Source organism: Microchirus variegatus (genome assembly GCF_963457635.1).
Source record: "Microchirus variegatus genome assembly, chromosome: 17".
NCBI classification, from domain to species: domain Eukaryota; kingdom Metazoa; phylum Chordata; class Actinopteri; order Pleuronectiformes; family Soleidae; genus Microchirus; species Microchirus variegatus.
This window is the reverse complement of record NC_139818.1, coordinates 10,225,406-10,241,959: the sequence shown is the minus strand read 5'-3', so window position 1 is coordinate 10,241,959 and position 16,554 is coordinate 10,225,406. Positions and strand designations below refer to the sequence as shown.

The 16,554-nt window shown below is 38.9% G+C and overlaps 2 protein-coding genes across 2 annotated transcripts; one reads left to right on the top strand and one right to left on the bottom strand.

Moving 5' to 3' along the window:
* Nucleotides 1-819: 819 nt before the first annotated feature.
* On the top strand, nucleotides 820-1,923 carry LOC310938900 (gap junction gamma-1 protein-like; the record flags this gene model as incomplete). The annotated part of the gene is made up of 1 exon (XM_083903528.1): nucleotides 820-1,923. One exon carries the CDS (start codon nucleotides 820-822, stop codon nucleotides 1,921-1,923), a length of 1,104 nt encoding a protein of 367 aa, XP_083759654.1.
* Nucleotides 1,924-6,186: 4,263 nt separating this feature from the next.
* Nucleotides 6,187-13,016, bottom strand: LOC310939161 (putative phosphatase phospho1). The gene is made up of 3 exons (XM_083903833.1): nucleotides 12,878-13,016; nucleotides 9,989-10,077; nucleotides 6,187-9,712 (listed from the first exon to the last, which is right to left on the bottom strand). Exon 3 carries the CDS (start codon nucleotides 9,690-9,692, stop codon nucleotides 8,913-8,915), a length of 780 nt encoding a protein of 259 aa, XP_083759959.1. The 5' UTR covers nucleotides 9,693-9,712; nucleotides 9,989-10,077; nucleotides 12,878-13,016; the 3' UTR covers nucleotides 6,187-8,912.
* Nucleotides 13,017-16,554: the final 3,538 nt, after the last annotated feature.

Below are 16,554 nucleotides of genomic sequence, written 5' to 3'. Positions count from 1 at the left end.
TAGTTTGGAGGGTTCTTGTTGGCTAAACAATATTTATGCATAACAGCCTCATCTGTTCCATGTGAACGGGTTTTTTCAAAAGCTGGAGAAGTTGTCAGCAAAAAAATTAATTGCGAGTCCAAAAACAGTGGAAAAACTATACCATGACAGTCTGAGTTACACAAGCACAGTCCACCTGCACCTACTTTTTGTTTCTTAAAGCACACCCTCCCTCAATCCCAGATACTAGTCAGCATAATAATAATATAACATAATAATATGTCTACTGAATCAGCGGAACATATATTCAGTGTTTGTTGTCTACCATTTCACCACTAGATGTCACTGAAAAGAACCTTTGAATGAATTAACCCATGTTCAATACAATTGACAAAGTGGTTCAATACTGCTTCATTGCTTCATTTGAGCATCAACTACAAAAAAGTGCTTTGGTAAACAAAGCTTTGATAACAATACTTTGATGACAATTAACTTTAACACAGATTAAAGTTGCTGAAGAACTGTGGAAGGAGTTGTTACTAACATTGATGTAACCCATGATATCTTTGTTGATCAAAGCCATTCAAAGGATCAAAGCTTGGTACCCAATCAAAGACAAATTCATCTTCTACCGCTGTATCCTCCACATAAAAGTCCTCTATATTCGAATGTAGAAACAGTTCTGTCTCTTTATTTCTCACTGACACACAAAAGGAAGCAGAAACAAGGAACAGTAAGTTATTTATTTAGCTTGTCTGTGAATGTTTTATTAATGCATATACTTGCACAAAAGTAAACCATTTCTGTTCTTTGATTGACTGCAGTTTCTGTGCCACTACCATGGCTTGGGCTCTCCTGACCCATCTGCTGGAGGAAAGCCAGAACCACTCCACATTTGTGGGCAAGCTCTGGCTAACTGCGCTCATCGTGTTCCGCATCGTTCTGACAGTAGTAGGAGGAGAGTCTATCTACTATGACGAGCAGAGCAAGTTTGTCTGCAACACACTGCAGCCGGGCTGCGACAACATGTGCTACGACGCCTTTGCTCCCCTCTCGCATGTTCGCTTCTGGGTCTTCCAAATTGTCCTGATAACCACACCTGTATTGGTTTACCTGGGATATGCTATCAACAAGATTGCACGGCGGGAAGAGCACGTGGACGGCAAAGACGTGAGAAAATCCAAGACGCACTCCTGCATGTTGTCTAGAAATCAGCATCGGGGATGTGAAGAGGCTGAGAATGAACATACGGAAGACCCAGTGATCACTGATGGAGTAGAACTGGTGATTGATGGTGCTGGACCACCAAAGGGAGACAGTGGTCACAGTCAAACGAATGCTAGGTCGCGGCATGATGGGCACCGGTACATCAAAAAAGACGGTCTGATGTGCATTTATGTGCTTCAGCTCTTGGTCCGCACTCTGCTGGAGGCTGCGTTCCTGTGGGGACAGTATTACCTGTATGGATTTTCAGTACCTCACACCTTTTTGTGCTCAGTCGAACCCTGCCCTCACATTGTGTACTGCTACGTGTCTCGCCCCTCTGAGAAAACCATCTTTCTGCTCATCATGTATGCGGTCTCTCTCCTCTCTCTGTTACTCAATATATTGGAGATGCTTCACTTGGGCATCAGAGCGATCTGTGACATCACTGGCTCCTGCTGCGTGAAAGCCCTTGATGAAGAGGACAGTTTGACACAGGCAGAGTTGACTATTGAGGATACCAACAGATGCTCCAGTTCTCGTAATATATCCTCTTCATATCGGGAAAACATCGAGCATTGTGTGGTTTTTACAAGAAGCTATGACAAACAAGTGCCCATGACTGATCTGGCTAAAAACGAAAATGACATGCGGACAGAACCACATGAACATAGTCCAAGGGGAGAGACAGCAGCACACCATATATACAGACATCCTGGGCAGAGCAGGATGGGAATGTGACCCCCAAAGTATTAGGAATGATTTAAGTCAGAGCAAGAAGAAGAAGCCGCGAGCCGACTCTCAGGTGTTCTGTGAATCGCAGGGCCACAGTAACAACAGCAGGGCTCACAGAGAACATGAACACCAGTGAGTCAGCGAACATGCCTCCAATGCAGAGAGCAGTCACAACAACTCAGAGTGGGTGTGAAGTACAGCAACTTTTATTAGTATTAGTATTAAGAACTTCAAACTGTGATTCAGAACGTTGAACTGTGGAGGGCAGTGTTTCACCTCTCAGGTTACAGACGACCAGAAACTGTCATGTACAATAAATCTTCAGTTCATTGTGTGTGTGTGTGTCTGTGTCTGTTTATGGTCTTAGTTTAACAAGCAGCAGCTTGTATACAGTTTTCTGTATAAAAAAAACATTTCAGGATAACAGTATTGTTAGGTTTTTCATTCAGTTTGTACGCATAAGTAGACGTTTGACATTTTAAAGACCATCTAAAGCAAATTGAGCATCTCAACGTCTCAGAGCAGAGAATGAAGCTGAATTTTACATGAGTTAAAACCTTATTTTCAAACACATGGCAACATTTACATCACTTTACTGGGACTTTTAGTGCTGAGATATTGCACACTGACGTCTGCATCACTTCATATTTAGCTGTTCTCTATTGTTTCTTTTTTACGCAATGTGAATTAAGAGAAGCCTGGTGGACGTCACCTGAACTCATTAAACAGGGTTGACGGTGATATTTACACCAGAGACTGGAGGAGACTGAAGAATCACATAGACATGTCTTGTTTAGACAAACTGTGTTTTCATTAAAGGGATGTAAATACTGGAATAGACAGGAATACTGTACATGTATGACACATACAGCTGAAGCCAAACCCTGAGTGTGATCACTTTAACTGAACATAATAATTAATTATTATTTGTATGTATTATATCAGGTTTTTTTTTTTACTTTTAGTTTACCTACTATGCCCCACAAGAGAAAGTATGTTATAATATAAAGGAAAAAGGCCTCTGGTCAGGTTTCATAACACTGCTACAGCTTCGACTCATTTTCAAGTTTAAACAGTGTTTGAACTGTATCTGCATGGCTCTGAAACAAAGACACTCCTGTCTCTCCAGGCCTCCTTTGTTCTCCCTCCTCTGCGTCTGCCTTCGCCACAACAACAACAAGTCACTCAGTTTAAAGGGAAGAATTAATGAGACCTCTTCCCCGAAATAACCCCCCCCCCATCTTCAGAGGGAGAGTTGTTTCAGCACTCTAAACTATTGCACATTCCACGTCAGACAGCTTATCTTCCATTAAACTGCAAAGGTCACATACACCACACCATGTAAGTTCCTTCCACTCCTGTGCTGACACTGCTGTTACAGTACTACCCTCTACTGAGGAGGTTTGGAAATGAATTCACTTTGAAATGGTTTTGTGTTGTGAATGTGGAAACACCCCAATGTCCACTAGTCAGTATTCTAGGCACAATGGAAGAAAAACACTTGTTTTTATGATTTTGTTTTTGATGCTTTGGAAAGAACATAAACCAAATAACTTCAGTTTCAATAACTGGCTGAAAAGACTTAGATAGATTAATTGTTAATGAAGGGTAACCATGGAAGTAAGTGATGGAGTATGATTATCAATAAACTACTTGTCTGTGCGTCATGTGTTTTGATTTGTCTGTACGTGATGCTGTGTTCTATTATCTTCTGTGCTGATGTTGTTTACTGATGCAAAAACTGTCAATAAAATATAACTCACGCCATTGACTTTTCAAATCTTGTGGCTCCTTGACCTTCTGATCAATCTCATAGTGAACTGTTTTACTTATATCACATGACGTGCTCATTTCAAACACGTAAACAATTTATTATATATATATAATAAATTGATAAATATATGTATATATGTATTTATATAAATATATATACATATATATATATGTAAGCAAAGATAAGCTGTCTTATTGGGTATCTGTGCTACTGTTGATCTACTCAAAGAGACAGAAGAGAAAACCAAATAAACACATTTAAAATAAAATGTTGGTTTCCCAACAGAATAGGATTTGACTTTTTTTTCCCCACCTACGTACGTCTGCTGAATCAGGTGATTTACAGTGAGATAATCTTCTTCTGTGAGCTAGAAGAGTTGTGAAAGCAATTATGTTTATGAAGGGTTTCTGTCTGTGACCCCAAATATGGCTGTTGTTGCACTGGATCGACATCCAGCACTCCTGATAATATTTAAAAAATCACTGGCATCGTGACAGGACATGATCAGAACACATGGGGTGAGTCATCAGGGGCTTTGTCACACCTTTCACATCTATTTTAGAGTTGATTATAGATAATCTTGCTTGAGCATGATGTAAAACTGAATTATTCTCTGCACATGAGGTTCTGTTATTCACTCTTCAAGTGCACTATTCCATTTCCTCCTCTAACTCATTTGCCCTGGTCTTTGTTAGGGTCACATTCTTACCGGAGGAGACACAGTCATAGATGATTAAATCCTGATGATGATCTTTCTGACAAAAGCCAAAATGGGGAAGGTTTAATTTATGTGATAAATTGATACAATTTGCATACAGACACTTTGGGTTCACGTCTATACATTTGGCCACAGTCTTAGCAAAATATTGAATATTGGCTCTAATCTCGCTGCAGGAAAAGGTGACGATTGTCTACAGTCGATGGTTAGACGACCTTTGAATCCAAAGTGTGAGGCAGAGTCTAAGGTCGTCTTGTTTGTCTGAAATATGGAGCCTTTAAATGATTTTTTAAATGATTTGCAGCCCAGTAATGATAACAAATGTTTAGAGAAGCTGTGGTTTAGGCCTCTGCAGTAACTTCATGTGTACTATAGAGGTCATGCTATTCCATATAATAATAATATATTGTAATTGTCGCGTTAAAGCGGAACACATTAAAGACATTTGGGGGTATATTGATATTAATGCAATTCACTTTACATGCAAGGAAGTGAAGTGTATTCCGTCCCTTTAGAGCAGGGGTCTCAAACTCAAATGACCTGGGGGCCACTGAGTGTCTAGTTTGGTCAGTAAGGGGCCGCTGAAGTAAAAAATAGGCCTTTTTGAGAAAAATACATGGAAATAATAATATTTATGATATTATTTGACATCATTTCACATTAAAAGTGATGGTTTTGATATGGAACGAAAAAAAGGTTGACAATATAAACGTATTTGTGACATAGTAACGTAGTAACAATAACTCATTTAGAGCTGCAACTAATGATGTTTGTCAAACCTGGAAATGACAACGTTCTCTAATGTTTTGTTTTGTCCACAAACCAAAATGATTCAGTTTTTAACGACTTCTTTGTTATGTGGAGCAAAGAAACAAAGAAAATATTCACATTTAAAGGTGAAGTAAGTAGTTTATAGTGCCATCTAGAGGAGAGGCTGAAATTTACAACAAAGACATGCTCCTCTGCTCACCCCCTCCCTTCCCTGAGCGCTACGGTATCCGCAGCTGGTCAAAATTCGTCCTCGTTGTCTTTCTTCGTGTCAGCAGATGAGGTTCGTGAGGTGAGGGAGAGGGCGAGACGAGGCGGAAAGAGTGGAGGCGGGACTTCCGCTACAAGTAAAGCGACGCTTGATTTGTTCTCTTGCGTTTGTCCTTACAGGCTCCCGTAGAAACATGGCGTCTCGCTGCTAACAGTGGCTATGCAACCGCGGCCCGCGACCATATTATTTTACATGACTTTTTGAAACACTACGAAAATGAAACAAAAACTATTTTACAACGACTAGAAAATGCAGAAGCACATAATATGTATAAAAAAGTGGATTTTGGGTTATATAAACAAACAATCTCTATCAAAATAGCTGATGATTAATTTAGTAATGAATTAATAATCAATTAATCGATTAATCACTTCAGCTCTAAACTCATCATAAGTTGATATTAATTGGTGGCCCACATGCAATTGATTTGAGGGCAGCATGTGGCTGAGACCCCGGTTTTAGAGCTAGTTTGACCTATTAAAATAAAAACCAAATACCAAGTCATATCCAAATATTTAAAACCCTTTCTTGATATTTGAAATGGTGAAATAACAAGTTAATTTTATACCCAGAGAGAGAGAGAGATTCAAATCTTTGCAGTGTATTAGTAATATGACACTTACATGGCTTATTTCTATGTGCCGTTATATAAAGACCTTTATTCATATATGAGTCATATGTGTGTTAATACCAGTGAGTCACAGTCAGGAAGCACACAGCAACACCACATGAATTGGATAATGGCTTTATATTCCTGTTACATCGATGCATTAATACATTTTTTTTTTCTTATTAGAAACCCAAACAAACAAAACAGCTGAACCATAAAAGGAAAAGCCAAACGTATAATATGAATCAATCAGAGTCTCATTGTAACAACACATGACCTTTCATGACCGTCATTTCGAAAGGATACTAAAACACTATCGTTTGATGATGTGGGGGGAAAAACATCCACTGTACTGTCATTAAATCTCTGTTCAATCACGTCAAGTACACTACATGGAATTATTGCACAAACCTCCTGGATGTCTCACCATTTCACAGAAAAAGGAAGCGGTCTAAGGGTTCCTGCAGCTCCGGCATCAGAGCGAGTAAAAGCTCACGCAGCATCACTCTCCTTCTCAGGGTCAAACTCTTTGTTCCTCGAGCAGCAAATCTAGTTTTTTATAAATATATTACTATTCTGTTAACTTACAAGTACTCTCTGATATTCTCCCTGAGAAAATGACAACACTGCTTAAAGGAAATATTTGCTTTTTCAAGGCTCTATGTTTCTTTGAAAAGATGCACATGGGTTCATGAAACAATTACGATATAAAATTAATATAAATATACTCTTTTTTTTTATCTGGAGTCACTTGACAAGAACTGTGATTGTTCACTAATGTGCGCACATGCAGGGGAAACAACCTTCAATAGACTATTAGTGTGTACATGAGATTAAAAATCATGAACATGAATTAGAACAAAAAAAGAATAAAATGCTGAAAATAATCTCAAAGTGTTTCCTCCCTTATATGTTATAGAATTCATTTCCCAGTCCCTGTCATGAATTTCGTGAGGTTATGTGTTGAGTTAATTATGCAAATATAACAATACTGGCTGATACTGAGTGACACCATTCCTTCACAACACTCTACTTTAACTGCATTCAAACATAATAAAAGAATTCTCTTCCTAAATATAACAAATATGTAATTATTATATGGTTAAATAGGATAGAAGTTGACTTAGTTCTAAATACTGGATTTAAAATTTGCACCATGCTTTTGCCAGCGATAGTGAGGGCAAAGTGCAGGCCTATGGCTACGCTGTCCTCTTTGGATCTCATGCTGGTGTAGATTACTGCTCTCGTCCTCAAGTCCCAGATTACGTATCAGTACTGAGAGTGGGTGCAGGTACAGGTAGTTTTGCCTGAGTCTCTGTCACCGTATCCCCGCTCTATGCCATCCTTGTCCACGTCCGATACAACACATCTTTTGTCCCAGGTATTGCTATAACAACTGATCCTGCTTCCGTGAGTCAGACACAGAGACACTCCAAAGATGGATTCGATTAATATATCTCCACAGTTGCTCTCTCTCGCCTCTCACACAGAGTGAGAGATTCGTGTGCCAAGTCATTTAAATTGATGACGAAGAGGGTGATGTGTTAAATGAGCTCACTGTGTTGGATTAAGTTCCCCCAGAGCAAACTAGACCTTCAGCTTTTTGATCAGAGGCAAAGGTTAGTGCACCATCAATACTGCATATCTCTATTATTGACTCTGTTAGTGTCAACAGGGTTATTCATTTGCAATACAAGAAAAGTCTATTCATCACACTGCAACAGATACACGACCTACACGTCACATTAATCGAGAGAGTCGCTATATATTCACACGTTGGGGGACTATGCTTCATTTCTGTCTCATCGACTGACTCTCATCACACTTTTATGTGTCAGACTATTTCTTGATCAGAAAGGAGAAGCTTTAGGAGTCTACTGGATTCCTAAACTGCTCACTCTTCCACACCAAAGTCCACAGGAAAAAAAATCTGTGATTTCACATCATGGCACACAGGAGTTTTTAATCCACTGCTGCCTCCACCAGTCAGTGTTAGTCAATGTGTTATTTATGACTTTGCTTTGGTTTGAAATGCTATGGGATTTTACAAAGCAGAGGTAGACCAGCAGGTCTTGTGTCCCCTTGAAATAAAAACGCTAATTTTACTCCATGCTCTTTGGTTTAAGGGAGAGTAAGCAGATTACAAACTCAGGTTTTTATAAGACAAAATGGAAATCTTGAGATATTATAGAATCCAATAGCATATATTTTATAAGGTGAGGTGTGAGCTGGCTAGGGTTAGTTTCCTTGGTCTCCACTTGAGGCCATTTGTTTTCACAGTCTGTGTCTCTAAATGGGAGTCAATGCTGGGTATGCTCATGGCTCAGTCAGTGCTCTTCCAATATGCTGAACTATCCCTTTAATGAGCATGAGTGTTTGTGGTAAGCTAAGCTAGCCATGCAGCTGATGTTCTTATGTCCCCTATAAGAATGTGAAGACAGTTTCACCAGACAGATGTCACCTGCAACCAGGCAGCTATTGGATGATACCAGCTGTCAATCACACAATCACATGTGTGTTGTGCGTCATTGTCCATTTTCCTCTAAATATGAACATACGTAACAACACTGACATCACGTTCCATTGCAGAAGAGCTTGAAACTAGTGACCGAGACCATTAACTGACGGTTAACTGATGTCATTAATCAAGTTCAAGATCATTATTCCATGGACTTTCATTTCATTGCATTTCATTTACGGTCCATGCTCTAGTTTTAGAGCATTTAGTTTTATTTTTCTAAAATCATTTTTCCTATTCCTTTTAAAAATTGAGCTTAAAATAAATGCACGTCGTTTTGCAACATCTTTAGAATTTGTACCAGGCGTTGCTGAGATAAAATCATCTCTCTCTATCTCATCTCTCGCTGATTATGTTCTTCAGGCAGTCCACAATGTCCTCACCACTGGTCCAAGGCACCACATTTGCCTTGAACGTGACTTTTTGAGACTGCTGTATCCCCAGCAGCAGCATGTGCATGGGGAAGTCCCTCCTTGGGAAGGCTGTGTCCCTTGGCCCCAGAGCCAGAGAGGGACACATGTCATTGGAACCATCGCCGATATAGAAGACCCTCTCGAAGGGTGCACCGCCGCGCTCCTTCTGCCGACTCGCCAGATACTCCCGAAGAATCACCTGCTTGCACATGTTTTCAGGACAGCGGGGGCACGAGTGGGAGTGGAAGGGCTGCAGCACAAGTCGACCGCTCTCATCGAAACTGGCCGGGTTGGTGAAAATCTTTCGAAAAAGGTGGCGCACTCCGGCGCCCTCCAGCCACTTCTCGATGAAGTACATGTTGGCGTCGGAGACCACGACTAACTCAAAGTCCTGCTGGTGGTTTTGTAAAAACTGGACCAAGTTCAGGAGGCCAGGCGTTGGTGGGATCGTCGCTACTGCTGAACGGATGGAGTCCTCGGACACACTCTGATCCGCCAAGTAGGCCAGGACCTTCTGCATATACTCGTTGTATCGGCCGTCCCTGAAGCTGTTTTTCAGCCAGTCGGGAAGCTGCGGGCACGGCAGGGCACACAGCACGGCGTCGTCACTGTTATGGTTAACGAGGGTCTCGTCGAAGTCAAACAACGCCAAAAAGCGCGGTTCCTGCGGCGCTGCATAGGTGAGATTTGAGGGGGCAGACATCTTTGGTGTGTGGTCCCGCTCTAGGGAAAGGAGGTGAGAGCTGTATGTCAAAGGAAAATAAAACACTGGCCCATACGTGTGCACTCATACAACCATTTTTACCTCCCACCTAAACATGTACACTCTCTAAAAACTGCTATTAATGATTATATGTCTTATGAGCAACATCAAACTTAACCATTTATCTAAATCATGAGGATTCTTTTTTTGCATTTTAACCTTTAAATGTTGCTTTCTTCAAATACAATTACATAATTTTAACATATTATACATGAAGATAACATTATGTTACTTACTTTGGACGTATAGCTCTGCTGAGGACGTGTGACTGAATATCAGCAACCGTGTGTAGTGTCACTTTCTCTCAGCACTGAAAATGTCCCATCTGTACAAAGAGAAATTAAACAATTGTTATTTTTCTGATTAAAAAAAACCAACGAAATTAATTAATTTTCAGTATTTTTCTGCCCATAAAACACCCAGAATTAATTAATTTTCCGAAATAAGCCTCCACTGTCCTGCTGTTATACAACACTAGGAAATTTACACCAATGCCAAAGAGGAAAATGAGTCAAAACGATGACAAATAGTATAATAAATAAATATAAATCTGATGCCAGGACCTTAGAATGAAAGGACAATAATACGGGATGCATGATTTTATGTTCTAATGACGTATGGTGAAGTACATAATACATGTAATACATAGTTTTGCACACTGTATTATAGTCAAAGTGAAGATTTGTCAATAAAAATAATGACAAACATTTGTCAAATGTCATGATCCAAAAATCAACATAAATAATGATGAAATGAAAATACATAAAAAGACAAAACCTCAATTTAAATGGTGACCTTGAGTGTAATGAAAGGCGCCTCCAAATATAATGCATTATTATCATTATCATCATCAATTTAAATGTTGTTCATAGAACACATTTAAAAACAACTAAGGTTGACCTGCACAGAATGAAGTCAATAAAGATCAGTGTTATAGAAAAACGTAAAAATGTAAACATAAAACAACTGCATGAGTTCTCCTTATTAGGCCAGAGATTGTAGCGGCAGTAAATGTTTATATGAGTAAAGGAAAGTATTTAAACATGTAAACTCAGTGACAGAAAACAATGTGAAATGGCTTTTTATCTTGCTGAAAGTACAAATCACATGATGATGATCTGCAGCACATAGTTGAGCATTTCCTAACCCTAATTACACTCATTCCTGTAGGTCTGACTTTGGGGGAGGAAAACTCTATTTACATTTATGTGGCGCAGATGTGAGATCATGTGCCAGGTCCATATTTACAGATCCATTTATTGCAGGGTTTTCTTGCGGAGAAAGGCATGCTGTAACTTGAGTTGTTATGCTACAGCATATTTGCACCATAAGTGGGACAAACAGGGGGCACTGAGGACAAACCAGGAGTGGTTTAAAAAAAGACATTTACCTCCTGCTCTGCTGGACAAATCCACTCACTGCTTTTAAGGAACTTTCAATACCTTTTTAAAGCATCTTACTGAATGGATTAGGCTTCTTTCTTTATCTCTTATCTTAGGTGTTTCTACTAGAATGAGCACAATGAGTGTATTTTACTTTTTGACCAAGTGTTGACCAACTTATTTTTTTCCTTTCTCCCTCTCTAGAGGTCCCCCACAGCAGATGATCCACATATTAGATTTTTTTTTTTTTTACGCCGGATGCTCTTCCTGACGTAAACCCTCCAGGATTTATCCAGGCTTGGGGCCAAATCAAGAAGTACACTGGATGTACCCTAACCCCGTGGCTGAGTGTCCGCTTGACTACAGGCTGCCCTTTCTACGTTTTAACCAAATAATGTTTGCAAATAAACCAAATGATTACATCACAATTGGAGCAAAAAAAAACTGGTGACCTGTCTAATCTGTTTCACCCTATGTGAGCTGAGATGACCCTCACGTGGACGATACAGTGGTAGACAATGAATGGATTTGTTGCCAAATAACGATGTAATTGAGCATTTTAATAACTAACAGTGTTGGTTTAATATCGCAGCAGCTTAATCTAATCAAAGTGATAAATGACATGGTTCTGCCAACGGTCATTGCACAACGTGTGATGTTACATTCACTTTCCCTTTGCACTCAGTGGCTGTTTTCAGCCTATTAAACACGTTGTTGTGTGCGCAGGTATGTACTATAAACACACAGATGGGGAACAGATGTTTCACATGCTTTGGTGAAAAGTAGCTTGGAGCCTTTTAGTGTCAATCATCTACGTAAATAAATCACACTATCACAGGATATAGATATCTGGGGCCAAATCAGTTCAATGATCAAAACAACCTTTGTGCAAAATTAATTAAAGCCTAAGAGACGAGTTTGTTTGTTTTTTTTGCCTTTTGGGAGACATAGTTTCATATACAGTACTGATGCTTAAATTGATTTATTTAGAGATATATTTATGTTTAAGGGGCTTTAAATTATTTAAGGTGAAATTTTGGAATCATCCAGACCGCTTAGGTCATCGATTTGTCCTCCTAGACTCAAAGACAACATGGAGAAGCAGTGTTCAGTTTCTGTTCTGGAACCAAATCCCACACAACTGCAGGTCAAGACATAAAGACCTTCATTTCAAACACAGCATTTTATGAAATTATTACATTCTGCTATATTAAAGTAACACTAAAAGAGTTCATATCAACGCTTTTGAAAAATGTATGACACAAACACGTTTCATTCAGATAAAGATTCAGATCAAATCTATAATCTGGTTTTCAAAATAAAACGTTTTTCCTCGCACACCATTTTTATCCAGTGACAGTGTCATCTGATTGACAGTGGATGAGAGTCAAGCTGCTCCAAATGTCCGGTAAAAACCCGCAGTTTGTCCGCAAGGACGCATTAAGCCAAGTGAGTCCTTCACTACCACACAGCGCCTACATTATTAATAGCACACATTTAACACCCTAACTAAGCTGTCTAAATTTAACCCGGGAGAGCTATTCCCATATGAGAGAGGTGACCAATCAAAGTCATCGTAACGCGCCTCATCTCTGTCAGAAGACCTTCGCCACATCTGACCGCGTATTTCTCTATGACAATAATGAGAAACGGTTCAAATGCAAAACGGTATTAAAGCGCACTGAAGGAATCAGACAGTGAAATAAAAAAAGCCGGTGCGGGCTAAGACAGGAACAGGCCTACCGGTGCTGCAGCAGCTGTCAGGCGGGGATGGTGTCGGCTCTGCCCGGCTCCGGCAACCGCATACCAGTCACCATCAAGATTTTTTTTTTTTAAAGGAGACTCCTTCAGCAGCACAGAGGGTATTCCCGTTTAAGACACGGTGTCAAGCTTACACGCGTGAATATAAGTACATCCGCCGCGGCTTTTCAAATTAAAAGCACAGCAAGGGGAAAGGGGGTTGTATGAGAAACTGATACTACATTTACTCACGTTACTGTAATTGAGTAGGATTTAAGTTAAGTAATTGAAAAAAAAAAAAAAAAAATTAAATGTTACTTTTTTTTGAAAGTAGTACTGTACTTTGCTACATTTTAAATCACATCTGTTACTGAGTAAAACAAATGTTGAACTGGATTAAAAAAATAAATTCATGCAAATAAATTCATTAATTGCACGAAAGAACCCCAACCTTGTTAAAAAGTAACTAAGTAACTTTTAAACAACCTACTTTTTTACTTTAACATTTAGACCAACACACATACAGTGAGGCACAACACAAGGAAAAACTGATTTTTGCAACTTTTTTTTATAAAGGCTCATTTATATATATATATACATATATATATATATATGTATATATATATAAAAGTCTCTGCCTGTTTACTCTTTGACATCTTGTGAATGTTTTTACCTCGTCAAACTAAAAACTAAAGGACCAAATGACTAATTCTACCGCTGTTCACGTCGACCCCTTCTCAAGTTCTTGCCTGTGTAAACCGCTCACTCCCTGCACCAAATCCAATAGATAAATTGGATAGATAAATCAATAATGTTACACCACAGCAAAAAGCAGTTGTTGATCCACTGCCGCCTCCAACAATTATTGTCCTAATGTGTTCTTTTTTATGGAGGACGAGACCTGACATATAAATAAATAAATAAATACAGGAATAAATAAATAAATAAATAAATGAATGCACACATAAATAAACAAATGCTTTACATTAATTTCTTTCTGTATTTATTTATTTATTTATTTATTTATTTATTGATATGTCAGGTCTCGTCCTCCATACTTTTTGACTTTGGTGTTTTACATTTTTAATCAGATCTGACAAAAAAGTAACACATTACACATGTGAGGCATAAGTCTGTGCAGCGTCTGTGTCCTGTCCCTGCAAGTTAAATATGATAATTTTCTCTATGGTATTTGGTTACAGGAGAGTGAGCTGTATACAAACAACGTCAGTTTATAGTGCTAAAAGGCTGTCTAACTTCAAGAAAAAAAGAAAGAAAGAAAAAGCAGTTCATATTTATTTTTAAGACATTGTTGACTTAACTTGGAACATAGTTTATTAAGTGAGCCTCCATTGTGTCAGTACCTCGTACAACCACACTCCAGAAACACGACCAATCCCTGTTTAAGATGTTACATTAATTATATTCAAGTAGATCTAACCAGCTCTTTGAGTACACTGGTAGTTAACTGCTAATACTTTTGTGTTTAGGGGGTGTTTTCTTACGCACAATGCAAAGCATTATTTTACTGAAAATGAAACTTGTTATACAGTGGCGTTGTTCAGCTAATAACTTTTAACACAACAAATTAGAGCAAAGAGTAGCTTTTTTTTTTTTTTTTTTAAAGAAAAGAAAAAAAAGCCCAACCTTATTTCTTTTTCTCCTGTGATTTGTTGACATAGAAACAGATTAAACACGGATATTAGCACAGATTTAAAAGTTTTTCTTTGGCAAACATCCATCAGTCTTTAAGCTGTTCCACCACATGTTACTGGACACTGTAATTTAGTACAAGGTACCTCTGACAAAGGTTCAAACACATTTGTCACTTTGTCTCACGCTGAATTTCTCCGTCTATAAATACACTACGGCTCTTCTTCAAGCATGAGTCAGCAACAGTTAAAGGTCTGGCATCCAGTGCACTGCAGCTGTGTGTTACACAAGTGACATGTAACAGTTTCCCAAGACATGTAAGAAGTAAACTCTTTTAGTGAGGTAGCGATACGATAAACACTCGCAGTTACAGAGGAAGGCTTTACTGAGCATAATCTTATCACTGCAGACCATCTCAAGCTCCTCCACCCTTTGTAAACACGCTGCAGACCGATGTTTAGTGCAGCACTCCCAACGATCCTCGTTCATCTTTGAGAGCTGAATAAAACCACACATCTTCAATTTATGTTCAATCAAACTGCTCATCTTTGACGTGACACTGATCAAGGGTGGAGATTACCAGTAATCTGCGTACAGATTAAAGTGTTGTTTAGGTTTGGAATCATCTAATTGTTTTCATTTTATGGCATTTGTAATTCAGACCTTTATACAAAGGTCCATGGATGAAAAGAAAGGTTGTTTATGTGTCAAATGCAAAGATCAATCAGTGCACATGTAAATGGTCTTAAGTAACGCCTCTCTAGATCGATGACCACTCAACCACTTTGGCCATTCACCCATTCAATCACACATTCATACAGAACTTTTCCTATCACACATCGTTCATACCCATTCAAGCATAGACTAGCGCAGCGTGTGAAACTCCTTTGTTATCCAAGCATGTCAGGGAATCAGATGGGCTAAAATGCAAAATACACAGGAAATGCATGGCTGCTAGGTCCATTAGCTGCTGTAGAAACATGGCAGCGTAAGACGGTGGCCTCCATTGCCTAAAATACATATAAAATGTATATCTATAGAAAAACCTTCTGATTATACACTTATCTAAACATACTTATGGGTAGCATATTGAATTTCTGCAAATAAATCCTCCTTATGTTACACAGTGGACATTCAAACTAACACCTAAACATGGATTTAAGTGTATATTTTAAGAGTGTGAGGGGAAACATAGTTTTGAGCCGAATTACTTTAATTACAATTCTCAAGATACTTAATTGGTTAACTTAAAATACTACTATTTATATGGTTTATGTGTTTTTTTAGGGCCCACGGTTGGTGTAGTGCATTGGTTCTCAAAGTGCGGCCCGGGGGCCAATGGTGACCCGCAGAAACATTTCTGGCGGCCCACAATGAATTATAGTTGACAGTTTTAATCCAGGAGCTACTAAGCTTGTTAAATGTTTATTGGACATTACTGGAAACAGACCAATAAGTGTAAACAAAAATACTGGGTATTTACCTGGTTTGTATATGGTGAATTTTAGTGTATTATGGGTTATAAACTGGTAATAAGCAGGTAGCTACAGCCCCCAATTACTAGCTATTCACCCAGTAAATATATGGTAACAGAAATGTGTTACTTGGTATTAACCTGTAATTAGAAGGTAAGAACAATGGCCAAAATACTGGGTAATTACCCAGTAAATTATAAAGCGTTATTATATTAACGCTTATATTACTTAACGCTAAACTGTAGAACTGCAATCTGGTCATTAAAATGATTACAAATGGGATTTCTTTCTGGTTTTTTTTTCCTTTTTTTTTTCCTTTGGTGGCCCTCAGTCCAATGTTGGGTTCCTAAATTAGCCCTCAGGTATCAAAACTTTGAGAACCCCTGGTGTAGTGGTGAGCACTCTCGCCTTTGCAGCAAGAAAACCCACGTTCCTGTGTTGGAGCCCTGGGTGGAACAAGGGCCTTTCTGCATGGAGTTTGCATGTTCTCCCCGTGTGTGCGGGGATTTTCTCCGGCTTCCTCCCACAGTCCGAAAAAAACAATATCGGGAT

What these genes read in the sequence shown, in the direction of transcription:
- LOC310939161 (XM_083903833.1), bottom strand. Translation starts at nt 9,692, where the DNA reads ATGTCTGCCCCCTCAAATCTCACCTATGCAGCGCCGCAGGAACCGCGC.